Raw genomic sequence first — 27971 nt, forward strand, 5'->3', positions numbered from 1 at the left:
TGATTAATGAGGGTTACAAGAGGTTGTATTTATAGAGTCTATTAACCTAATACATGGAAATTAATAATTTGTAAACTAACTAATATGGAAACTAATACTATCTTAATAATGTGATATGAATTTAACCAGTTCACGAATTTTCAATATTGAAGTTGTTAGTAATGATTTGGGAGTATTTGATGGAAACTTGCTCTGTATACGTGTCACATTTTTAATTTTTATTTGTCTTTTTGGCATATTTCTTTGTGTTCTATAACTTGTATAGACTTTTTGAGATTTCTTGTGTAAGTATTCGATGCATATTGGCATTTTTAAGGACTTCAGATGATAATCAGGTAATCATTTTCCTATTTTTCTTAGCTTTCAAACTTAAGTTTCTTCATCAGCTTGCAGTTAATTCATAAAGTGGTTACATAATCTTTCGAAGTTAATGTTAATCGTGTCTACTTTAGTTTTTTCGACTAGGACACAGTCACAATAAGCAACTTTTACTAACAATTAGCCTCATAATATAGGAAAATAAATTGTTGGTCGTCTGTCAATATTTCACTTATTCTTACTTTGTAAATTGTAACCCCTTTAGTCGGAAATGGTACCTCATTTTGAATTTCATGGATATACATATCTTTTAAATATATCATATTATAATTCGAATTATATTCGGTAAAGATAATACTACCATCTAAAAATCAAAAAACATTTTAGCTAAAAAATAGATTGAAAGACGATCAAGGATTATATATAGTTTTCAAACTTAGCAAAATAAAAAAAAGAAGAAGTTAAACTCTAATTATATAAAAGGGCTATTTGATTGGAAAATACTTCAACTTGTTCCGAATTTTTTTTTTAGGACCGAACTTTTAAAATATCTATTCAAAGGATTCAAACCGGCAAAAACTTCTATTCAGAGACTTTACCGGATAAACGCTGATGTGGAGCAGGTTATTGCTTATATGGCAACCATGTGTCTTAGGACCCCATTTAAATATAATATATATCAATATCAGTTCAATCTATACCCGTAAATCTATGCATATTTATGTGTGGAAAAATAAAAAGTGATCCATTAATCATCATACATTTTGATATCCTCATGTCTTCACAATCTCTTCCACAAAAGATATCCAGATTCGCACATATATATGTGTTTAGATTAGATCTTTTATCACTCCCAAAATAATCACTCACCAAATAATATCATTCCTAAATTTCAATTTTTCTAACAAAAAATCTTATCATTAAAACAATAATCATTCAAATTAATACTCGTATTAGTTGTATATGATACAATCTATGAATTCTCATTAAATCGAGATCTCATGAAATAAACAAAATCTCATTAAAACCCACTATTTGTTGTGGGTTTCCATCCCCAATATTAATATTAAACAAGAAAAAGAAGAGAAGATGAAAGATAACCAGAAGGGAAGGGATGATGGTGATGATGGTTGGGCCGACGGCGGTGGTTATGGTGGTGGCAACGGTGGTTTATGGTGGCGGAGGTTGGGCCTGCAGAAAATGATGGTGGTGGCATTTGTTGAGCCAACAATGGTTATGGTGGTGGTGGTAAGGTTGGGAAGGAGATGGTGATGATGACATTGTTGAAGTGGGTTTATCAAAAAATAAAATCTTGATGTGCGTGTTTGTGTGGAGATGATGATGATGATGATGAGATTGTCGAAATATATTGTGATGGTGCAAATTGTATTGTGATGTTTTCTTCTCTTCACTGTTTGTCAGGGATTCATTGGCAATAAAACAAGTTAATTACTCGTATGTTGACTTGGGATTAGTTAAACAAGCTAACATTTATTGGTGCTGCAAGTGCAAGCGAAAAATGATTAAATATGATATAATGACATGGAATATCCACATAAGTAATAATAAAAATAGAAAATGAAATTAAAAATAAAAGATAACCGGCTACTTGATCACGGGCCCGTTTTTGCCGGTTTGAACCCTTTAAATAGACATTTTAAAAGTTCGGTCCTAAAAAAGATATCCGGAGCAATTTGGAGTACTTTCCAATCAAATAGCCGTGTATAAAACATAGAAGATAATCAAAGTTTATCAAAAGAAACAATAATCTTATCTTATTATTATTAAAGATATCAAATCTTAACTAATCGTATGATAAACAATCCGACGCATCCTATTTAACAGGATTTAATTTTGAACTTCAGAGAAATTAACCGTAAAACAAGAAGAGCAAAAACCACCTTTTGAACTATGACAAATGATGATCATGATGATCAACAACCACCTCAAAAAACAGCAAAAAATTCAATACCAATGCCAACCGAAATCATCGAAGAGATTGTGTTAAGACTCCCTGTCAAATCCATTCTCCGATTCAGCGCAGTTTCGAAACAATGGCTATCGTTCATATCCCATCCATCTTTCGCTGAACTCCACTTCACTCGCAAAAGCAACCACACATCTCTCTTAATTACTGCTTACGACTGCACAAGCAAACGACACTATCTCCAGACTGCCCCTCATAACGGTGGACCGGTCATTGACTTCTTGACCGATTATTGCATTCCTAACAGGTCTGAATCCCAACATCTGAATGGTTTAGTCTTATTTACTAGCAACAAGACTCCCCATGCCAATTACCCTTATGTTATCAATCCTAGCACGCGTAAATCTTACGAGCTGACTTTCCCTTATAGCACTTACGATACTCGTACTTTATATTTTTTTGGTTTCGACGAGTCCATAAACAAGCATAAGATTTTGAACTATGTGCAATCAAATACCTCACCGCCTGAGTTTATGGTATACTCTTTTTCAAATTATTCGTGGGAAAAGATCAATCTTTTCCCACGAATAATTTGAAAAAGCTTCCTGTTGGTATGACTGCAAAGATGCATTGCTTCCCTGAATCTATAAATAGTGTTTGTGTCAATAATGTAATACATATGACAATGTTCATGGGACTTCGTGTAATCTTAGCGTTTGACTTGAGAACAGAGACTTTTTCTGTAATGAACGTTCCACGTGAATTGGATTTGGAGGAGGGTAATGTGATACAACCATACCTCATGAACATCAATGGCTTGTTAGGAGTTGTTTGTTTTCGTAAAACCAATGAATTACATATTTGGATGTTACAAGACTATGAAAATCGTACTTGGGTCAGAGAAATTGTTCCTCTATACGTGCCATGGAATAGTACTTTGGGTTGCCGCCCTTACCCATTAGGCTCTACTAATTTGGAAGAGATTGTGTTTTCCCAGATTATGTGTTTTCCCAGACTAGATGTACTAAGTGGGTAAAATTCACTCTTGGTGATGAATTTCGACATTACAACAGTGTTGTAATATTCGATCAAGTTAAAAGTTATGTTGAAAGCATGTTTCCTGTAAGAGAGGAATGAAACAAGGACTAATTAGCGTCCTACATTATAAGGTATTCCATCAGCAAATGATCAACTGCTAATTAAGGAGGGTTCTCAAAGTACCTAACTAATTTGCTGTCAAGTTTTCATCTTGTTTGATTAGATATTGTTTTAATAAGATGATACTGAGTCTTAATTATTAAATCATGTTTTATTTGAACTTTTTAATATTTGAGGATTAAATATAAGATGATTTTCTTGGAATAATTACAATATGTATTTTTGGGTTTGCGCTTTAACTCCTCTGCTCTTACCAACAGGTATGTTACTTACACCCTCTTACTTAACGTTTTTTCCCATTTTGGCCAGAGGTCCTATGGAAGTAGCCTCTCTACCTACCTTCTAGGTAGGGGCAAGACTTTCTACGTCGTACCTCCCCCATACCGCGATTGCAGGGATTGGGCCTTGTTGTTGTTGTTGTCGCACGTGTATATCTAAAATATAAGATAATTAATCTGCATCTCGGAGTTTTATATTTGATTATGGGTTTTGTTCATCTGTTTGCTTATTGGTAACATATTTACAAACTTGTTCACAATGAGATTTGCAAGCACAACTTTTTGGTTTCACGATTACCTCGAACAATGCTAGACCAAAGTCCCTTCGGTCCTACGCTACCTTTGAGATATCAACTCAATGAAATCGATACAAATGCTACAGAATGAAATCTCACCATAGCAAAAGACTTTTGGCTAATGTCGAGCAAGAAGTCTTTGAAGGCGACATATCCTTAATGGCCTTACTTTTCACCTACCAGACGTCTTATATCCGAAAAATATGTCCCTTCTTCATTGTCAAAGGAGCTTCCAAGAAAAATACAGAACAACAAAGTCACTTTCTTCATTCTTCTAACATACATGTCCTTTTCTTCTGTGGCCTTTTAATTTCTTAATTATTATTATTATCACTTTTGATACTTTGCCTTTATATCTTTCACTTACAAATTATTAAGAACTATTTTGCTTTTGTTGTAAACCCTAGCACTCGTAAGGTTTACAAACTTCCTGATTTGACTTCTGTGTATGGTGAGGTGCATATATGTTACTTCTTTGGATTCCGTGAGTGATAAAAATGAACATAAGATTTTGAATATCAGAATGCTTGGGATTTAATCCTTAAGACCTTTTAAATTGACTACTATAAGATAATGATTCTCTATGTCAAACCATTCATGGAGAAAGATAGATGTGGATCTTCCTTTTGATGTTATGTTAGTGGTGAGCATTGGTACCAAACATAGTATTTAAGAAAATGAATCTGCCTCCGAATGCCATTCCTCGTGAAATGTTGAAACAATACTCTAAGAAAGGTATGAATTTGGTGAAATCCAACCAGCCCTTTCCTCATGAAAATCAATGGCTTATTACTTATCAGGAGTAGTTTGTCATGATCGTGTGAGGGAAACCACGAATAGCATATTTTCTCCAACTCTTGGTTTTTATTAGATGGCCCTTTCCCGTTAAAATCTAATGTTACCGAAGGACATTATATATCACAATGGTCGATTGACTACGGATGTGACCAATGTACCTATCTATGATATGGAGAATAGAAGTATGAAGCAATTGGTGTTCATTCTCGGCCATCAAGTTCTCCACTCTTTTAGCCTTCGGTTTGATCTTGTTAGGAGTTATGTCGAACGCATCTGGCCTTTATAGAGGACTTCATGATCCACTATAGGTTCATCCATCTAATCAATCAATCAGATAAAACGTTTGTAGTTCTTAGTTGTAATATTGTTGTTTGTCAAGGCAACTAATCCAAGTTATCCGCATTTTAAGTTTTAGATATATTAGTCTATTACCCATTTTTTGGAGGGGGCCAGATTGTAAGTTTTAAACTTTATTATACTAAATTACCTTTTTTACCTTGAACTATTGAAAGTGTCGGAAAAATTTTCACCCTTGTGAAGAAAATTTCGTTGCGAAAAATGTGTCGCAGAAAAGTGGACGCAAAAATCTTGCGATGAATTTTGCGACTAAACTTTCATGGGTCCCACTTTTTGCAAGAAAATGGGAAAAAAAAATGAAAATACTTTGCGTCGCATAGCTAATTGCAGATCCGTTCACCTTGTCATTGTTCATGCCATCTCTATTCAAGTCGTCGATATTGTAGCCCCTTTTGTATATCCACGTTTATATTGTCTTGTTTTATAGATGTAGATAAATTTATCTTTTGGAGATGGTTGAAGTATCCAAATGGTGATTGATGAAATTTCAAAAGTGGATCAGAAACAAGGTCACTAGTTAACATTAAAAGTTAGTTTAAGTATCGTTTTGACAGCTTTTCATACTCTAATTCAATTTTTACACGTTGCGTTTCATAGGTTCAACTTGCTATACTCAAGACTGTTCATATGTAATCTCTTTAAAGAAACTAATAAAAAGTCGAGATGGCCGAGTTGGTCTAAGGCGCCAGATTAAGGTTCTGGTCCGAAAGGGCGTGGGTTCAAATCCCACTCTCGACAAACAATTTTGTCTAGCTATATTGTTTCCGATAGCTTCCATTGTATAAATTGATTAATCTCTTTTTATGATTCTACTCTTTTATATCTTGTGTGATTAAACTTTTATGTCTATCCCTTTTATGTGACAACATTCTTATCTTCACGACTAGATCACGTACTAAATTTATTTCTCTTTTTAATCTCTATCGATATTTCATTATTTTTTCATCAAATAGTTATCCCGTTTATTTTTCAAAAATAGAGAGATACTTTTGCATTTTTGTTAAAACCAATAATTACATATTAAAAAGAGTATTTTAAACATCTTATCGAATAACTTTATCTAAGCTACAATACGAATAAAGTAAAAACAATTTATTTTTTGATTGATGAATTAAATTGACAGTTACAAAAGAAATAACAATTTATATGCAATGAGCCAATGAGTCATTTTATTCCAAGTTATATCATATAAAACAAACATGTTTGTTTTCCGTTGTAATATATAATTGGTGGTAGAACCAGACTCAAAGCAACTCGTATCATGATTTCTTTACCACTAGCGATGTATCGGTGTAAACTAAAGATAATGACTACATTATTACGTTTTTAGCAATTTTTTAGGATTTTTGGCCTTATTTAACGGTTTTAAGAGTATTTGACACTTTTGATCATTTATTTATCTCAAATGGTTGCACAAGTACATCTTTATAACTTTTGTACTTAGAAAATCTTTCAAAGTTTTAGTTACATTGACACGTATCACATTTTTGCTTGACTAGTAAAACTAATAAAAAATACATTATTTTCAAAAGAAAAAGTTAAACTAAATGGAAATAACTAACCCGTAGTCCAGTCTACCCCTATATATATGCTATGTAGTTTCGACATTAATAATAACTTTTTCCATACTACTTTTATTGCCACATTGGGATGACATTCGGTATTGAATCTAAGTAAACCTTACCGATACTGTTTAGTACTAATCCCAAATTATCACCAAACTCAAAGCCAATACCGAACTAATTAGACAGGTTCTATACCATTGTTTTTAGGTGCTATACTGTTTTGTACCTAAGTTCCCGTTCATACGGATACGAAGTTGTAAACTCCATAACATGAATAAACCACCATAAACAGGAATGGAAGAACTGAACCAAATACCAACAATATTAATATCGGCTTGGTTTTATAATTTGGGATTTTCACTTATCCCTACCATATATGAGATTATTTCAACAGCCACTAATAATTTGTAATTTTCTGTGTCAAAATAATTTATTGTGAAAAAGCTATTTAACTTCATTTAATACGAAAAATAAATGATTATAATTATCCTTACATGTGTAAAAGGTTAATCTTCTAACCAATAATTGGACATAACGACTTGAACAAAAGTTATGGTCCTTTTCAGTCAATAAGATAATTTAGTTTTCACTATGGAATCAACAAAGTCGATATGTCCGAGTGGTTAAGGAGACAGACTTGAAATCTGTTGGGCTTCGCCCGCGCAGGTTCGAACCCTGCTGTCGACGTTTTCTTTTAAAAACTGTCATTTTCCATTTTCATAATTCCCATCTCATCTTTTAATTATGAAAAATTTGTTTAAAAGTAATTTCTTTACTTTAAAAAACTTTTGCATTTTCTCAGTATACTTTACATCATCATGTTTTATCCACCTAATAACGTATTCTAATTTAATTATGTTTCTAATCAAATTGTGTGAAGTAGTACACATATTATTCATGTGACATATGGTATAACAATCCACTGATGATTAATTATAAAATAACTTCTAACTTTCTAAGCAAACCTATGCAATCGAACACTCTATACAACAAATCAGAAAATAACATAACTAAACTTAAACTGTCATTAACATATGAAAAAAAATATTACTAAATAAATTACGTCAATTATGCATTATGTGCGGATGATCTTTAGTTCATAAGTTGATGTTTATTAAATTATCATGTTGACCATACCTTAGCCGGGCAGTCAGCTGGCTACTACAACCTCTGGCTTCGTGTGATGGTCGAAATTATCAAATCGTTGATTGTTGTTTATCGTACGGATAAGATTCATAAATATAGAATGAGAGATAATAAACATAACACCGTTTTAAATTTATTTATTATGATATATACATTTTAAAGTACTTGTTGTATCTTTGAAATCTAACATCTTGCTGTATGGTCGCTTTTAATAATATCTTTTACATCGTTTAAAGAAAAAAAAAAGCTAACTATACAAAACGATTTTACATGATTGTAATATAAATTTTTATTAATAGTTAAGTATTTAACAGTAAATTTGAGTTCAACAATTCTTTTTCCCCATATATACAACTTAAATTGTAGAAGAAACTTAACTATTTTCAAAAGACTCTTGTCTTGATTTCGGATAATATTCGACTCACATGCATATAAATTTGAAAATGTTTTAAGTTCTTACAAATATCAGTTTAATAATGATTATCTTACACACATCACTTTCCATATATCACCTTTCATATATAATTTCCAAGAAGCATATAAAGAGTCCGGATTCCGGAAATATGACGGTTAAATAAAAAAAATGATAATGTTTGTTAAACAATCTTTTGATGTTATTATAACATTTGATGGAATCAAAAGCTATAATTAAGATAGAAAATAAGTAAATTATACTTGTTAGCTTTTAACGTTTTCAAAAAGCTAATTATTAGAAGAATATATAATTTTTTTAAAGGATTAGTACTTCTAAATGTAAACAACTTTACATGGATTGTATGTATTCAACTTTTATCATATGTTGTAATAAACTTTCAAATTTTGTGCATTGTATGTATTCAATCAATCAAAGATTTATAAACAGCAACTAATGTGATTGTCACATATACTCAAATACATATAATGCACAACATTTGAAAGTTTGTTATATATAATGTAGTTGTTTATATTTTGAAGTAATAATCCTTAGAAAAAAAAAAATATAAAAACAAACATAACAAAGAGTAGAATAGTGGGCATGAGTAAATAAAAAGAGGACCCACAGCCAACTCAGCCTCACTTCACCTCAAAATCAAATCAGGGTTAGCTTATTTTTTCAGCCAAGTTTTTACATACACACATATACATACAACATATATATATTATATACAGAGAGAAGAGAGGGGGGAGGGAAAAGGGCAGAGGGGGAGTTCAACTGTAAGGCGAAAAATTCCAAAAAAATCAAAGGGGGATGGATCCAGACGCGTTATCGAAAGCATTCGTGGAACATTACTACTCAACATTCGACACAAATCGGGTTGGGTTGGGTAACCTGTACCAGGATGCTTCAATGTTGACTTTTGAAGGTCAAAAGATCCAAGGGTCAGCAAACATCGTCGCCAAGCTAACTTCCCTTCCTTTCCAGCAATGTAAACATAACATCACGACCGTTGATTGCCAGCCATCTGGTCCCGCTGGTGGTATGCTTGTTTTCGTTAGTGGTAATCTTCAACTCGCCGGTGAACAACACGCTCTTAACTTCAGCCAGGTATTTCACTCTTCTTATACATTTTTTTTTTTTTTGTTTGCGATTTTGATCTGATAAATTTCTTACTATTATTATTATTATTGAATATTTATGGTATTTGCTAGATGTTTAGGACTAGTGGCCAGAATTTTATATGTTAGACTCGATTAAGTTTTCGGTATAATGAGATTGTATATAATTATATACAATAACAAAAACTGTACCCAAAACCATGTAGCGGGGTATGGGGTAGTGACACTGCTTCCAGAAGGACCTTCGGCCAGAATAATGTATGTGTGTGCAAGTGCGTTTGGGTGAAAGTGGTAAAAAGCGGAAATGAAGTATATGACAAAAATGGAATAAAAGTATCCTCGGCGCACTTTATTGTTTGTAAATAAATGTGGCTGAATTTTTGTTTCTGTTACAAGTCACCAACGTTTCTATATATGAATGACCGCTCAAATCTATTTGTTTTTTGATGGATTGGCAATCTCATTGACTAGCCTTAATGTGGTATTTACTTACTGTTACGTGTTCTTAGAACTTAGAAGGACCCACCGGTAGACTAATTTCATCTGTAAAGGCTTGCTAGGATTTCCATAATAGTATAATATGGGAATGGTGGCTCTGAAATGGGTTGTATCGTCAGACATATGAACTGTAGTTTTGGGAGAATGATGAGCCTTTTTGAGCTGCCTTAGATAGCTTTAGATATTTATGCTTTTGTCTTTTTGAGGTGTGGTATGTTGTAAAGTGATCATTTAGAGCTTGTCAAAGTATCAAACACTTAATAATTTTGTCCATTGATACACATCTGTTGATTAGTCCAGACTCCATATTAATATTTAAGTTATGGATAATGTGATATTGCTCATTGATTACCATACACGAAGAAAATGTTTTCCAGCATACTATATATAGAGACGTGTAGTCCTGTTTTTGCTATTGTGTCTACTGCCCGCTATTGTGCACATTGACAAATATTTTTAATACATCTGTTTAATTCTGTATCATCAAAGTTTGGAATTGTTTTCATTGTATGGCCCTGCTGACAATATTAGCAGCAGCAGCCGCCACCCGCCAGTTTAGGCAGTTACAGATAGTCAGATACCAAGGAGTTTAGGCATTAGACTAATGTTGGTGGAAGGATCAGAGGTGTTGCCAAAAAATCACATACTCATTGCAAAAGAAACTTTAGTCGCATTACTAGATGAATTTGGTTACTAAATTGATATACTGTGTTTGTTATGTTGAATTTCTTGTTTGGTTCCAAACATTTTTTGGGTCCTATGCCTCAATACTGTGATAATTAGTATACTGTTTATATTGAAATGGATGTGACAGAAGAAAGACGGTCAAAGTAACACTCCTTTTACATTTGTATACTGTTCATCATGATTTTACATTTGTAATTTGCATGAGTGCGGAATAAAGTTAGCGGCTATTGTTAGCTATTGACCTATTGTGGTACTTTCATTCCTGATAACTTAATTAGTATCAAGTTGCAACGTCATTAAATTATGTCGTTTGCTGATATCATTTGATAAATCTTGGAATGGTGTGCATGTTATTACTGGTATATTGAGCTGTTATATGTTCCCCCTTTTCAAATTGTTTTCTTGACAAATGCAAGATTAAAAGGTGAACCAGCCATTGTATCAGTCGTCATTTTAGACCAACAACCTATGTCCAGTTGTCCACCAAAAGATTAGCCATCGATATGCTATAATAGAATTAGATTTTAGCATATACTCTTTGTTATGGCTTATGATAGACTCTTGAGGATATTGTTATTTGAGTTTCCTGTTAAAGTTTGTTTATTAAATGATCTTGATTAACAAATGGCCATATGCCTGATCTCTTCCCAGAGATTACCCGAAACTTTATTTATTTAATAATTTAAAGAGATTACAGTATGTTTATCTTCATCTCATATTCACTCCTTGATACGAGAATAGAAGAAGTCATATGTGACAAATGACAACAGTAACATGGATTAGGAAGTTGTATATATGCAGCTGATGCTTCTAAACTTCTAGTTTTATAACCTTTTATGTATCATTGTTATGTGCAGATGTTCCATTTGATGCCTACACCACAAGGAAGCTTTTATGTTTACAATGACGTATTCCGCCTGAACTATGCATGAGGAGAGGTGTGTCCTTACAACTACAGTGTGTTGGTTAAACACAAAACGTGCTTGTCAACATTTGTTTACCTTTTCGTGTTAAAATATTTTAAATCATTTGAATGCTGCTTTGCCTTTCCCTCCTTGATAACAAGGAAATGGTGTTTCTTGCTAAGAAATATCCTTATGACTAGCTATATTGATTGTCTGATATTTGTAATTGGATGGATTGGTTGTATATGGCAGATTGGCATCTTAAAAATGTCGATTAAAAATTTAAAATTGAGCTATAAGCCTGTGATGTCCTATATGATTACTTCCTTGGCCCTTCATAAGTCTCCTTTAAGCCAGGAACTTGGTACCACAGTGAATGAAGTAATGCAGCCATCATTATTTGACTGAACGCTTTCATGCTCTCATAACTGGCCTTGGTTTTTCCATAATTGAAGGCTTGAAGCTCCATCTGCAATTCTGCACAACTACATGATAGGCATGAAAAGATGAAATTTATCTTGGTCTATCATGTGTAATTTTTTAAGGAGAATTTGTTAAAGATGAACCATCTTGGGGAGTTGCTTCCATCATTGTTCTTTGAAATTACCCCTCCAGCAAGGGATGGGATCTTGTTAGTAGAGATTAAAACAAGGCTATATCAAATTTAGAGCACTCAGCATTGCTCGCTTAAAGCTCGTATGTTCGTGAGGGAGAGTGCCCATGACGTTTGCTCTTATATCTTAATGCGTATCATGTCTCACTATCTGCTGTGCATCTGATAACTAGCCTAATATATATGTTGCACAAATCACCACACATTTGAGAATTGGGGAACTCCATATTCATCTTATGGGGGAGAACTCAAACTCTTAATTACCTCTTCATCCATTCGACCTCCCGATCTCATCTTCATCTTCACATCTCTTTCTCATTACTCGAAAATATAATGTTAATCCAGTTTCAAGATATTGATTAATCACTATTTCTTAGTGAGGATTAGTGATAACAGTAATAGTCTTCAAGTTATTATATATATATATATGGCTATAGCCAAGAGAAAAAAAATCATTTTAAGAGTAGATCTTGACCATTGAAAATATAAATAAAAACAATTTAAGTCATTGAAATAAAAGTGAAAGTCAATGTTATATAAATGCAGAAACTTTGTCAACTTATACACAACTTTAACTCATACGCATACAATCTAACTCAATGTCTTAGTGCCACGAGATTGACCCCTCCAAATAGAAAATTCAATTGCAATTTTTATCAATATAAGACAACTATAATTTTGGTTACAAATATTAATTGTAAACGCGTATATATTCTTGCAGACAACCATACATGCTAATGATAATTATGTAATTAATTCCCATTCCCATTATAATATATAATATATAATATTATACGAGTATTATTTTGCAATTTGCACTATAAAAAGCACCATCTTTCTTCTCATTTGAATGCAACATATTTTTTAACCAAAAGATCAAGAAATTTTCAAGCAACAAAATGAAGAATATAATGTGTTTTTACATTCATAAGATGTTACTCATGTTTTTTTATAGGACTCCGCAAACATCGACGACATAAAAAATGAAAAGAAAAATGAAGATTCATTTGATTTTAATGAAAACATCCTGAACGACGACACCAACTTTTTGAAGAATGATCATTTAAATAAGAAATCGAGGGTTCATTACAAGACAAATTAAGAAACCGTGATGCAAACCTCGAATCAATGAAATTGCAACAAATCGTCAATGTTAAGGATCGAGGCGATGAAAAGGTAACATTATATAAACTAATACTTTTAGTAAAAAAGAATAATGTGTAACTTAGTTTTTTATCCTTTCTTTTGTAGGATGAGGTTGATCGTCATAAGATTTTAGATGAACATTCTTATGTAAAATGTATCTAATTCTTTATTATCTCTCTTACTTTTATATGATGATTTTGATTGGGATTCGCTTTCAGATGATGATCATATTCCATTGATCAAACGTAAGAACAATAAGCTCAAGAGGAAGAATGTATTCCGCCTAATAGACGAAGACTAATATATCATTTTTTATGTTAATTAATAAGTTTGTTAACTTTTGATTTCATATTGTTTTTGATTTTTTTATTGTTGATGGTTTAATTTTTTAAGTATTTTTATTTTCAATGAAACAAAGTTTGGCTGTTTTAGTATCTTAATTTTTAATGCTCTAATGATTTTTATGTAATATATTTTAAGCATTTGTTGTTTCCTTTATATATTTATATATCATTCTAATTTGATCCGTGTAACAAGATTCATAAACATTTACAAGCCAAGTAGAGAAAGAAAATAACCCCATTATTGAAAGTTACATGACAGAAATTGTCTAAAATGTCTTTAATGGTTTAATTACACTATGAGTCCTTTATCTTTTAAAATATATCAAGTAATCATTTACATCATCAATTATCTACACCACTCGACGTCGTCTCTACCACCAACAGTCACCTCCACCACCACACCCTCGCCGCCATAACCACTGCCGCATTGCGCGGGTAACGTGTCAATATATACTAATTAACTTTAGAAGTCAACTTAAGTTTGATTTAGAAATCATGCCATGTACAACGTAATAATGGATAGTAAAAATCAATTAATTTGTTATTTAAATGATGATTGTATTTAATACACTTTGTTAATTACAGAAAATAGTTGAATAAAATATATTTAATACATACATCCTTATTTACACAAAAAGTTGAATAAAATATATCACATCCATTCTAAATTCAAATCGAACCATTATTTTCTTTAAAATATCTAAATTTATTTACGTCCACTTTACGTATAATACAAACATTGTATTGATAACAACAAAACATAGACAACATAAAAGATATTAATTTAAAATTATGTTTTTTTACACTTGAAAGATTTTATCTAAACGTTAATAAAATACCTATAGGCAAAATTCTTATAAATCTATTTAATGTCTACAACATTTTTAGAAATTATTTACATCAATGTAATTGACATCTACATTCAAAAAAGAGTCAACGTTACCAAAACAAACAATATAAAAATACTGTCAATAAATTTACTATATTTAAATAAATTAGACAACTATACTATGAAATCCATATTTCAAATAAAATCAATTATCTTATTAATTACTTCATCCGTCCCAATTTAAATGTCCAATTTTGACTTTTGAAGTCTTTCTTTCATAATTTTGACTGTAAATTGTTTCGTGTGTGTTATACCATAATTGATGTAAAATATATGAATAGATTAAGTTTTAGATGTACTTTTCGTTGATATAACTTTTATTAAGTATTATATTATACAAACAAAAATACTTACGGTCAAAATTAGAAAATAAAGACTCAACAAGTCAAATTTAGACATTTAAATTAGGACGCAAGAGTAGAAAATATGTACCTTAACTAAACAATTGGTTTTACGACAATTCCTGCTTCAATTAAAATCAAAATTACACTAATACAATTAGTCAATACATGTAGTCAATTAGTAAAAGTGTTCCCACCAAAAAATTTTATTTACTACAAAGTAAAAATTTCCCACCACAAGGTTATATATATATTGTGTTAATTCATTTTTATATTTACTTATCAATAAAGACTGTCATTCTCTTTCAAGCTTTAAGCACCAAAGCTCATATTCATTTACAATTAAAGTTCTTTTTTATAACTGATTTTTATCAAATGTTTAAATGCTATTTTGATATGTATGACATTGCAAAATTGTAATTTTTTTCATAAGGTTAGTGTTTCTTTACATCTAAGTTTCTTTTTTAAACTTTATTTCTATACATAACATTTGTAATAAGTTTTTGTGGGAATACCATCTATATGTTACCATTGTAATTGTAAAAAGTGATATCATTTAAGAATTGAAAATATGTATATGTATATGTATAACATGTTAGACTTTACTACTTACATGAACGAGTTGAACATCTTTTAGACACTTAGATTACTAATTAAAATTGCAAAGATTGTCATTATGTGAAATACGACAACTTTTTAATTATATTATTAATTAATCAAATTTTAAAGGTAACTTTGTATTTATTAATCATTTAATAAGATCGGTGAATGTACATGATTAGTAATGTTACTATGGAAGGTGAAAATTCATATGTTGGAGATATTATTGACGATATAGATAATAAGATAATTGATGATGCTAATGATTCCATGGTTGAAGTTACTATAGAAGTTGGCGGTTCTAATGATATGCTTGAAAGTACGTAGCCTTATATATTTTTCATTTACTTTTTGCACCGTCAATTTATTTGTTTGAACTTCTATAATTTATATGTTTTTCACTCATCTTACGTTTGGGTGTGCAACGTTTTATGTTACGCGTTATTAATAAAAGTTGGATCTTTACATTTTTGTTATTTATTTCATATTTATATATAAAGTTCAATATGTTTTGTCTACTCTTAACTATATATAATTATATATTGTTTCGAACCCGGTCAACGACCGGGTATAGATCTAGTTGATCAAGCTTGAAGGTCTAATTTGATGAAGTTACTACTTCAACCTCCCACGTCAAAAGTGGCTGAAGAGTTGGTGACTTGGTCTTTCCTACGTATCAGAGGATCCCTATTATCATGTTTATTTTATGCATTATTTATGTTTTGAATAAGTATTCTAGTTAGTGGAGTAGTAGGCCTCTTTTTAAGGATAGACAATTACATTATCTTATTATAAATAGGGACTCTATATTACGTTTTTTCAATTAAGCAATAAAATCATAAAATCATTCCACCATTACTTCATTCCTTCAAACTATAACTTTTATTAGTTGCAAATTCTAAACTATCATAATTAAGGGGTCTTTGGATCATAATTAAGGATAAAGTAAAGGATTAAGAACTTGGATTTTGTTATTGCCATATCCATTGGAGTAAAATCCGTAACCTTGTTAAGCTATGATCATAATTCATATAAATTATATTATGAGGAAGTTGAATATGGGTTGTCCCTCATTCAAGCTTAGATGATAAATCATTCACAATCCGATATTTTTATCGTAAAATTCATGGGGGTCTATCGGGGGTCATAAAATTCATGTGCAATTCTGTACAAGCTGACATGTGAGGTTCTTCATCAAACTTTGAATAAGGGACAACCTCATATTCACATTTGCCTTATATTTTTGTGTTTTGCTAAATATATATAATTAATGATAATGATAATGATTATGAAAAAAGTATTGTCGGCTTAATATAATCAACTTTTATAGCCGATAAAGAATGATATTATGAGATGATTTGATAAGCCAAACACAATAGTACATTTGGTATACATAGGGTTGGGCTAGTGAAATTCAGATTGCATGAATTAGATGACTTCATGACTTAGAATGTGTTGATAGGTGTTTTGGAAAAGAGATTGTATAGAGATATACTCCGTATTACCTTTATTTCCCCATTGTCACTGCAAGTACTAATTATGGTTCGTTATTGTCAATTGAGCTATTGTGTTTGCCATGTGGGCTATTGTTGCCTTTTGGGCTTTTGTTATATTTGTACGGTCTATTATTGCCATACAGGCTATTGATGCAGATTTATCATTTTCTTTTGTGTTTTATTGATGGGCTTGAGTGTTTTCTCTTTCTTGGGCTGAGTTGTCTTATTTTGGGCTTGCTTCAGTTTACATATATAACGAGATACGTTATCCGGGCAACATTATATTTATTGTATTCCGTACTATGTAAAAATTATTACATGCTTTTAGAAACATTATATAGTTCAAAACCTGAGTTGATATTGATTTTTTAATGAGTAAGCAATTATAAATTAGAAAAAATCGACAGTATAATTTTATAACAGATTAATATATTATATAAATTCTAAAAGATAATAAGTATGAACGTAAAATATTTAAAATAAAAAAGCAAATTAATAATACAAACATAATTAAAGCTAATTTCCCAAATCATTGAAAATAAAAAGTGAAACAAAAATAATCCATAATAATAAAACATCAACCGAAATAAACATCGAAACTAATAAGTATTGCAAACAAATTTTTCGGAGATGGTTAGGTGTATATATTCAAAACATACACCTTATTGTTATGTATATATATACTATGTAATAGTTCACTTGTAATAAGATGAGATAATCTTAAAAATGTTACAAACTTAAAAAATAATAATATACAATTAAAATAAGTGATCTTTTGTAAACAAATTGAAAGCAATTTAAAAGATCAAAACATAATTTGTCAAGCCCAAAACATAAGAAAATCAAGTGGCCCATTAAGAAAATGAAAACGGGCCCAAAGAAATAAAATGGCCCGTTACTATTCTTTGCACGTATTTCCGTACCTTTGTTTTTAATATATATATTAATGTATCAAAATTGATGAAAAATTTCTTGAAATGGTAAATTTTACCATCACTTTTGTCAAACAAGTTTTCACCAAATTTTTTTTTATGAAATATGATAATCTGGCAGTGCCAAGGCCGGACTCGCTATTTTTAAGCGAGTCCGGCCTTGGCAATGCCGGATTACCCTATTTCATAAATTTTTTTGGTTGAAAACTTGTTTGACAAAAGTGATGATAAAATTTACTATTTCAAGAAATTTTTCCTAAATTGATAGAGTGGCGCTACCTTTGTCACTCATACCGTCCTATAACGTACGTTGGATCAGCCATATATCCGCCTTTTCTCTGGACGTTAGGATTACTTTCATATTTAATGATTGTTAGTATTTACTAAGCTTAATCATGATATTAACCTGTCGATCAGTAGAGATTGTTAGTCTTAAGTAGCTAGGGCCCTTTTTTTTTTATATATATATATAAATGTATATTCAACTTGAGTGTACGTGTTGGATTCATTTTGATTGATTGGTGATTTATTTTTTGACTTTTAAATCTAACTAGTTGGTGTTTTCCTCATATATATATGTTCTGTATTGTATGCGCAGGCACCTTGAAGAATCATATTCATATTCATGGCGGGTTCCCGAGGTTTGTATTAATCTGTATTCATCTCCATTCCTTTCTAGCTTTTTATAATTATGATTCATGCTATCAATCAATTTCAAATTAAAAACAATACTGTATATCTATATATATGTACGCAGGGTGTTTTTGATTCTATTAACCGTGCCCCTTTCTCAGGAATAACTTTCGGACAAGGTGAGTTGAACCTTAGTCGTGGGTTAGCATTTTCCCGCCTTCCTCTTCTACGTTGGATTGATCTCCCGGATAAAAGTACACTGTTGAGTCTCACGACTGTCATACACAAACAAGGATTCTTCTTTTTGTTGGAGGGTATGTATTTCTTATTACGAGTATTTATATAGCGTGCGTGTGTCTCTGTATATATTCTATTAATCTTATATATTCTGAATTGGGCCCTAAACAAGCATCTTTCGTTCTGTGATGTATTTCGTGGTTTGGAGTGTACATGATCAACCTCCATGCATCGTGTGAGCACACATTGTCACACCCCGACTAAGGCGGAAAAATCGGGATGCGACGGATAGTACACGCGTCATGGATATTACATAGGAAGACTAAATGAAACCACAAAAATAGTCGAATTCTTAACATAGATTAACATAAGCATTCAACATCAATCCAACACAAATAAAACATAATCCAACTCCCACGTAGGGGATTAAGGGTTAGGCATAATGCCATACTAACACAAAAGAGATTATAAGATAACATAGCAGCAACAAGGAATCCTAGAGTCCAAAGTCTGCTATAAGGGCTCCATGCTACTCTTCTCAGCCACCTCTAGCCTGTGCACCTGAAAGGATACTTAAAAACGTCAACACAATGGTTGGTGGGTTCATAGGTTTGTTGTCAATGTTATCAGGTTAGCGTGATGCAATTCATGTATACTCAATGTGGCCATGTCACAATGTTGCCATAATCACAAGGTTGCCATGGACTTATCAAGGTTGACTATGTAGGGCCTTACGGTTCAATAACCAGCCAATGCATTTAGTGTAGTCAGGACTTACAGTTCAATAACCAGCCGATGCATCTAGTGTAGTCAAATGTCAGGCCTTACGGTTTAACAACCTGCCGATGCTCAAGAACATGTATCCAATGCATCCAAATGTACCCATAATGTAAATCAACAAGTATTCAAGTTATGAAATCATATATGTATCTTGTATCCAAAATATGCTATCAATCATGTATTCAAAATAGGTCGTCACAATATCATATCAAATAAATACAGTTTTACAAGAAAACATTTCGTATCCTTTCAGCCCCAAGAAAACATGTAAAAAGGAGACTACAAAGCTCACCTGAATGCTAGCAACAAGGTGAAGCTACGCAAGATATCAGAAAGCATGTAACCGACACGCAACAATCTGTTTCAAGTTATCACAATTAGGTATGTGTTCATTATAGGTAAACGTGCTCATAACGTGCCGCCAAGTGTTGACTATGTTGTCCAAAAGCATACTAGTTTGTATTTGACCAAATTTTACAAGTTTGACCAATTAGGTATGTGTTCATTATAGGTAAACTTGCTCATAACGTGCCGCTAAGTGTTGACTATGTTGTCCAAAAGCATACTAGTTTGTCTTTGACCAAATTTTATAAGTTTGACCCATGTTGACCAAATTACGAGTTTGACTAAGTTGACCAACTCGACTAAAGTTGACGAAAGTTGACGACCAAAGTTGACCAAGGTTGACCAAATCGAGGTAGTAATCGAAGTCCGAGGTCTCAATTGAATATTGAGGTCTTAAATTGAATATGGAGTCTTATTTCACTAAAAGACAAAATTGAAATTGAGAGATTATATTTGAGAGGCTAAATTTGAGAGACTAGTAAATCTGGGGTCTCAATTGGAAATACAAGGTCACAAATGAAATACTAGGTCACATTTGATATACGAGGTAAAATTTGAAATACGAGATCACAAATGAAATACGATGTCACGTTTGAAATACGAGGCCACATCTGAAATACGAGGTCGCAAATTGGCGGGGTCGCAAACTGAGCTGTTCTTCCCCAAAATTCATTCTAGAAAACCCTATCGTTTCTTTCAATCTGAAAGGTGTTTTTAGCATCAGATTGTACTTTTAGACCCACAAATGTGATAGAAAAACAATACTAAAGTTGGAAACTTGGAAACGGACTTAAACTCGAAAACCCATTTGAACAAAGTTTATAAAAAGTGTACAAAAATTCTTATATCTCAAAGATTTTGTTAACGAAATCACACGAAACTTTAACAAAGGTTGTAGTAAATGATTCTAAACGTTTTGGACGTAAAAAGTTTGATACTTGGTGGGTGTAGTGTGTGTATTAAGAGAAAAGCCGAAAATATTCAAAAGAAGAGCAAAAAAGGGTCTGATTCTTACATCAAATCCGACCAAAATAGATGTTTGTAATGATGTTAAGATGGTAGAAACTCAGTTTTTGACACTAAATTTAAATAAAGTAAGGTTGGATTTCATTAAAACTTGATATTTATGGGGTAGCAAAGGTGAGGTAGTAAAGTGAGATAGCAAATATGGGGTAGCAAAAGCCAAAAGGGGAGGTAGTAAGAGTATATGTGTGTTTTGCTTAGAGGCTAAGTTGGTGGAATGAGGAATTGTGAAAGAAAAAGAGTATTTATATGTAGGGTAAAATAGAAGATTCCATACAAGGCTTTATTACTAGGCCGTCCCAAATACGAGGCGGCTAACCGAAATACCAGGCCAACTCCAAATACGAGGCTACTCCAAATACGATGCCAAAACTAATTTATGATGCCGAATTAAAATTACAGTGTTGACTTAAAATACGAGGCTGAAAACGATTTACGAGGTCGTGTTTACTGAAAGGTTTATTTTGACTCGAAAGCTTAAATGGTCAACTCACGGGTGTTACACACATCTAGTTTAAATTTTGTGTATATGTATAGATAAACATTTTTGCTAACTAATTTTGTGCATTTTTTGGCTCTGCCAGTCTTACAAATATGAGTAAAGATGATGCTGAAGTATTTGCAGAAGAATTAAGCAAGTTGGGTGTCGCTGTTGATATTGTCAACTTCTATCTAGGTGAAACCCTCGATCGAGGAGAATAGAAAGAAGATTGTTGATGGTTATTACTGATATGGGAGGAGTGAGCTTTATGAGTTTTTTAAATTCTGCAATAAGAAAAGCCACTTTTTAGACGTTTAACCCAGATCTTCTGATATTTGTCAACAAATATCTGATACCATGTTTGAAAAGACACTGCGAAGTTTCTCCGAGAAACAGAATGATAATGTTGAAGAGTTGGAGCCATCTTGCAAGAAAAATCGCCTCTCCGAGAAACAGAATGATACTCGTAAGTCGTAATGTTGAAGAGTTGGAGCAGTCTTGCAACAAAAGTCACCTAGAAGTCACTATAGATGATGAAATGTGGTTTTCCGATAATGTTGAAGAGTTGGAGTCGTCTTGCAAGGAGGAAAGTGGCTGAGTAACCGTCATAGATGCTGATATGTGGTATAATGATGATTAGATTAAATTTATGTTGATGTTTATCTGAATTGTTTATGTTAGAGCAGTATTAAGTGTATGCTGCTGAATTGTTTATGTTTTGTCGCATCATTATATTCATCAATCACTGTAGTTTGTCTTGTTATCATCACATAGGATACTTTTGTACCTCCATGAATTTGTAAACTTGCCAGGATAATATGGAAGTCGAAGTATCACATACTAAGATTCAGATTTTAGTAATCAGACTGTATCTTGCTGTTGAAGCCTACATCTATCTTTCATGCTGAACTTCTCATATGTATTGAATGTTATCAATTAAAAATTGGTCATATGCCCGATCTCTTCCCAAAGATTACCAGAAACTTTAACTATATTATAATGGCATAATCTTTATTTTCTTTTCACGTTCACACTTTTATATGAGAATAAATGAAGCATTGAAGGCATATTGGACAAATGAAAACACGAACATGGTCACAGAAGTTTTAGATGCTTCATAATTTATTTACTTTTTTCTTCTTTCCATTTTTGGGTGCAGAGCTTCCATTTGATGCTGACACCACAAGGAAGCTTTTGTGTGTATGATGATGTATTCCGCCTGAACTATGCTTGAGGAGAGGTGTGTTTCTACAACTAAGGGCCTTGGTTACACACAGGATGTGCTTGCCAAGATTTGTTTACCTTGTCGTGTTAAAAGATTTTAATCCATTTGAATGCTGCTTTGGCTTTCCCCTCCTTGATATCAAATAAATGGAGTTTCTTGCTAAGAAATGTTGTTATGATTGTTTGATAAGTATAATTGGATGGAATGGTTGTTTCTGGTATCTTAAATGTTGATTAAGTTTGAGCTATAAGCCTGCGATTTCTCTCTTTTCCCCCAATACATTGTGCTATGTGATAAGTTCCTTTGTCCTTTACGAGTCTTCTTTCAGCCATGAAGGCAGGAACTTGGTACTACAGTGAATGTAATATATGCAGTGATAATTGTCTGACAGAACAGCCTATTAGGCTGTTTGGAGTGGGGGCCCCTTCAGCCCGCCGCCGCCGTCTACACCGCCTCGGCGGGCGGAAAATGCCAAAAACACCCCCTTCCGATCAATATTGATCGCTTGGTTGTGTGGGTTTTTCAAAAAAATGTGCCGTTCCACGGCTACTTTTTCATAAAAACTTTGATTTTTTTTTTAATTAAACCGTTCCCATACATTATATACCACTTACTCACTTCTCATTTTTTATACTTCTTTCTTTCATTTTTCTCTCTACAATTATAAAAATCACTCAAATGACATGAGTTTAGACCCAGTCCGAAGAAATAAATTTGGCACGAGCTTGGGTCGATGTGTCAAACGACTCGTTGTGGGGGAACTATCAAAGGGATCTTACGTTCTGGGCGAAAGTAACCCGTCTTTTTCTCGCATATGAAAACCAACCATCGACATATCGAGATTCTGATGCGGTGGCCGCTAAATGGCGCTGCATGCGCACAAGCATTCACGTATTCCATATGATGTTTATCCGTGTGAACCAAGGTCACGACGATGGACACGATGCAATGGTTGCAAGGGCTTTGATCGAGTACAATGCGGTATCTCGACACAACGGTTTTCAATACTTGGAGGAGTGGGAATTGGTCCGAGACCATCCGAAATTTAGAGATAATTAGTCGTTTAGTTGTGTTGTGTGTTTTTATGTTTTATTTTGTGACGTTTGGAATAATTTTTAGTTGTGTTGTTTGTTTTTTATTTGAAATAAAGTGTTGAAAAGTGTTTTTTATATTTTAGTATATGTTTTTTATATATAAATTTACAAAACTAAAAAAAATAATAATAATAATAAAATAAGGGGAGGGCTGGAGCCTCACTCCCACAAAAAGGAGGGCTCCCTTAGGGAGCCTCCGCCACGTGTCACATGCCGCCCCCAATTGTTGGTTCAGAACTTCAGATTCATATGTCACCAATTGTTGGTGCCAATAACATTTCTGGGTTTGAGCCATTATCTGATAACCTTGGATTTTATGTCTCAACTATAAAATGGCATTCATACACCATCTAGCAAGATCAACATTAGTGTTACTCAAGAAGGAAAAAAAACGGATCTTATTTTCTTCTTGTAAGTTTTAATCTGTTGGGAACTCTCAGTTTCAGAGTTGTCTTTACTTTATTCACTTTTAGACATTTTATTCTACTGGCTTTTTGGGCAAAAAATGTTGACCTTTTTTTATTATTAGTAAAATTTCTCCGAATGATAGTTCTGTGTGTGGGTGGCATAGATTGAGTTGAAGCAAATATAGCCTCAACACTTGCTCCTGAAGAGATGTACAACTTGTAATCGTAGTTGGCCTAAGAATTTGATTAGCATATATAGATGTAAGGCCAGGGTTGGGAGTTTATATCTGTAGCAAAAGAAAATAACACGCAAACAAAAATGGATTTAAGGTACTAAGTTGATATCAAAGTTGCAAAAACATGAAACTAAATCTTGAGCGACTACATAGAAGTCTGAATACTAACCATAAATATGTATATCCAGTATTACAAGAAGCAAAATAAGGAACAAACCATAGAGCACTGTGTGCAGTAACATGGAGATTACACTTGTTTTCATATTCAAGAAACCAATCGGCGAGTCATTTCCAGGCATCTGAAACACAAGTCCTGGTGCTAGAAACGCAAACAGTGCTGAAGCTATGATCGGAGCCGCCCAGTCTTGCATTTCCTTGTCTGATAATAAGAAAAATAGCTAGTCTGCAGAAGAAAGATGAAGAAAATGGCTTAGATGCTACTTCAAAGATGAGGGAATTTAATTCTCATAAAGCTATAGAATAAAAGCACCAACGTTTACATGTTTTATGGTGGTAGGATAAGGCATTATCTGTCAAAAGCATCAATTTGGGACAAAAGGTGCCTTTTTTTTCTTTATCTTTTTTGCTACTTACAATTTTTTAGTTAGTGATGCATTCGACATAAAACGTCGGCATCAGAAAGCATACTAAGTGACTAGTTGGGCCCTCTAGTTCTTTTCCCACTACCCCCCAGATTTCTTTTCAAATCAAATCACTAGTATTATAATATACAGATAACAGCATCATGCATGATTCTATGTTTTATGGCAGTTTCCATTGGTCATAAATCTTGAAAATCAAGTGTCATCCACCTGAAAATGACCCCATAATCTTCTAGGAACCAATCAAATGATCACATATACAATCAAACTAAATACTAAATGGTAAATACAGCTAATAAGTTGAAACATCAGTTATTTAGCTATCTTGCCTGCTTCTAATTACGATTAACCGTCATCAAAACTACATAACAAAAGAGAAATGATTTAATTTGATAGTTTCAATTTACAAGCTCTCACTTTTGAGGGCAGTAGCCAAGTTTTGAGACAATGATTATTCCCAAGAAAAAGAAAGAACTTCTGCTGCTTCATTTTCCAACAACCCTTTGGCCCGAACATGAATCATTCCAATCATATGATTATTGGTGTGGCTACTATTCAGTCGTGTTACATCTCTTAATGGAAGATCTGAATACGAATGCTGACTCAATGAACTATTGAACTGCAGAGTGGTCCTTGAAGGCTGCACCAAGTTTGTCGGGCCAGAATATGAAGTATGTTGTGTTGTGTGTTTTGACAGAAGAGAGAGAGCGCCCGTGGGTTCAACCAGAAGATAGGCCGATTCATCTGCGCTGATAACCCCTTGCTGAAAAGAGGCTTCAGAGAATGTTTGGTTGACTTTTTCAGAGTCATTGTCCAACAGAAATGGGAACTTTCTTTCCCTTGCGCTACGATAATGGGTGTACGAGTGTGATGGTATGCTCTGTTCAACTGTAAGATGCAATTTTTGGTTCAACCTTTTGTTATCGGGCCAGGTCCCGAATGTAGTCATGTGCGTTGGTGAACCACCAAAGCTCAGCAGTTTGGTACCTAAAGTATATACCACGGTATATCAAATATCATTAAACCATCTGCAACTTTTAAAAAACATAGATATAATATGTCTTAGAGTTCGATCACAAACCTTGATCACTTGTGAAAAAGCTCCCATAATTCAGGTACATGGGTTCAGCCCTAGGTTTTCTTCTACGCCTGTTGTGTCCATCAAGACGTTTCCTGCAACTCCTCTTCACTTCATCAAACTCCCCAAGTGAATGAAACCTATCAAAATGGCTTAACGGGTTAAAGACCATGCTTGTAATTAACAAAAGTAAACGTTTTATTAAACAAGTCTCTGACTCAACTCTCATTGGTGAAAGTGACTATCCCTCTAGTGTAGTAAGCATACAAATTATCAAAAACTGATCAAGTTTGATTTAAACACAATATTTATATCTAACTAAAGGAATAATGAGAGCATACCTACTGCATTGTTGGCAAAACCTTTGTTCTTTGCCATCAATAGTGACAACCGGAGTTTTAGAATGAGTTTCACAAACCCTATGGCGGCGATGATAGTCTCTGCAACCATTAAGGTCTGTTCTGCACCCGTCCACTAAACAAGATACACGTGCCTCACTAGCAATCCCCCGTTGCTTCTTGGATGAACCAGAAGGAGAAGATGACATTGTAGGAAGTTTTTGCTCACTCCAGTTATTCATTGTCCCTATATCCGCCTCCATAGATTGATTCTTTCCCATGATGACATTATCATCCAGCACATCGAGTCCAGTCAAGTCCCATGGCGATGAAGCATTGAAAACCCAATCCATAATCTCTTGCCTTCTACGAGTATATCACAACTCACAAGGAGGTTAGTTAAACTATATTAATAATACTTACATAAACATTCAATATTACAGTAGTAATATATAAACTACTAATAGTTATAAACTAAGATATGTTTACCTTCTATTTCTATGTTTTATTTTATATTAGTAATAAACTAAGATAGACAAACATGAGAATAATCAATTAAACAACAGTACAAAACACAATAGAATCTCATCTAATATGATTATCACATGGTAGCTACGGCACGCCCACAATCAGCAACCCACACGGGTGGTGCTAGACACATTGTTAGAAGAACAGAACACCCTTTTATGTGTATGCATATGTGTAAACTAACATCTAAGGAAAAAAAAGCTGGAAAAGGCAAAAACTAGCTAGAGAACATGGGAGCAACTAATAAAAGTAGACAATCAGAAATTGAAAAAATAAAATCAACTTTGCTTTGTAACAAAAGGAGCCATAAAGCACTTACATAAGCAAAGGAAAGTTGGTTTTGGCAGTTGATTCTTTATTGAAAACTGGTAATTAACAACACCACCTGACATGGATTTCCATAACACAAAGACAATGGACTATTTAATAAGGTCTCGACTCAATGATGGGTTGTGATTACCAACATATTTTTAATGTAACAACATGCAGAAGAAGGTTGAAGGAGGACCATTTTGAGAAAGAGATTTTTGTAATGTTGTTCTCTGTCTTCCAAAAAATGGTCCCCCTTATTCTATGGTGATTCACAAGCAGTTTATAGATGGTGATGTTAATGATTATCAAAAGCAACACTCAAACACAAAAACACACACATACACACACACAATTGAATTCACAAAAAGGTGAAAACTTTGATCATCTTTTTCCACAAAGACCAAGTCCCATTTTCAGAAATCTATTCTTTACCGAACCCTTTTGTGGTTATGATTTTATATATGATCTCTATACAATATGACCCTTTTGATTAAGATGACTAGACAACTGATCTAGTATATATTATCTGATTTTCTTAATTTACAAGTATTTATTACAATAAATTCTTGGAAGATATGATACTAGTGCAAAAAGACAGAAACTAATCAATCTCTGATCTCACTCCAACTCAGTTGTCCTCCACTTGCTTACTTGGTGTCCTTGTCAATGTCATGATCAACAACATAAATAACAAACAGAAAGATTGCAACAAAATACGTCTTTGCCTCTTCCTATTAAACATATTTTACTTTTCTAAATAGGATTTCGTTAACGGGATAAGTTGTACACGGTGGTCGATAATTATTTTTAGTATGCCATTAT

General features: G+C 33.0%; 3 protein-coding genes and 2 non-coding genes across 8 annotated transcripts; 4 read left to right on the forward strand and 1 right to left on the reverse strand.

Annotated features, from left to right (window-relative positions):
* The first annotated feature begins 2229 nt into the window (after positions 1 to 2229).
* On the forward strand, positions 2230 to 3281 carry LOC122587640 (F-box protein At5g65850-like). The gene is made up of 2 exons (XM_043759812.1): positions 2230 to 2689; positions 2815 to 3281. The coding sequence occupies exons 1-2, from the start codon at positions 2230 to 2232 to the stop codon at positions 3279 to 3281; spliced, it is 927 nt and encodes a 308-aa protein (XP_043615747.1).
* Positions 3282 to 5789: 2508 nt separating this feature from the next.
* On the forward strand, positions 5790 to 5870 carry TRNAL-AAG. The gene has a single exon. It is a non-coding gene; the product is annotated as a tRNA-Leu (tRNA).
* Positions 5871 to 7302: 1432 nt separating this feature from the next.
* TRNAS-UGA lies at positions 7303 to 7384 on the forward strand. Its single transcript has one exon. It is a non-coding gene; the product is annotated as a tRNA-Ser (tRNA).
* Positions 7385 to 8992: 1608 nt separating this feature from the next.
* LOC122588842 (nuclear transport factor 2B) lies at positions 8993 to 11765 on the forward strand. Its single transcript, XM_043761054.1, has 2 exons — positions 8993 to 9368; positions 11422 to 11765. The coding sequence occupies exons 1-2, from the start codon at positions 9072 to 9074 to the stop codon at positions 11494 to 11496; spliced, it is 372 nt and encodes a 123-aa protein (XP_043616989.1). The 5' UTR covers positions 8993 to 9071; the 3' UTR covers positions 11497 to 11765.
* A 12510-nt stretch (positions 11766 to 24275) lies between these two features.
* Positions 24276 to 27610, reverse strand: LOC122588614 (squamosa promoter-binding-like protein 13A). 4 transcript variants are annotated; one of them, XM_043760764.1, is made up of 5 exons: positions 27157 to 27610; positions 26313 to 26675; positions 25975 to 26111; positions 25311 to 25880; positions 24605 to 24694 (listed from the first exon to the last, which is right to left on the reverse strand). In XM_043760764.1, exons 2-4 carry the CDS (start codon positions 26660 to 26662, stop codon positions 25345 to 25347), a joined length of 1023 nt encoding a protein of 340 aa, XP_043616699.1. In that variant the 5' UTR covers positions 26663 to 26675; positions 27157 to 27610; the 3' UTR covers positions 24605 to 24694; positions 25311 to 25344. The 4 variants fall into 4 exon arrangements, with proteins under 4 accessions (XP_043616700.1, XP_043616701.1, XP_043616702.1 ...); XM_043760765.1 differs by lacking the exons at positions 25975 to 26111; positions 26313 to 26675; positions 27157 to 27610 and having other exon boundaries at positions 24276 to 24694; positions 25311 to 25393; XM_043760766.1 differs by lacking the exons at positions 25311 to 25880; positions 25975 to 26111; positions 26313 to 26675; positions 27157 to 27610 and adding an exon at positions 24792 to 24847 and having other exon boundaries at positions 24276 to 24694.
* Between the last annotated feature and the right edge of the window lie 361 nt (positions 27611 to 27971).

The sequence above is a fragment of the Erigeron canadensis genome, chromosome 2 (genome assembly GCF_010389155.1).
Source record: "Erigeron canadensis isolate Cc75 chromosome 2, C_canadensis_v1, whole genome shotgun sequence".
In the NCBI taxonomy this organism is placed as follows: domain Eukaryota; kingdom Viridiplantae; phylum Streptophyta; class Magnoliopsida; order Asterales; family Asteraceae; genus Erigeron; species Erigeron canadensis.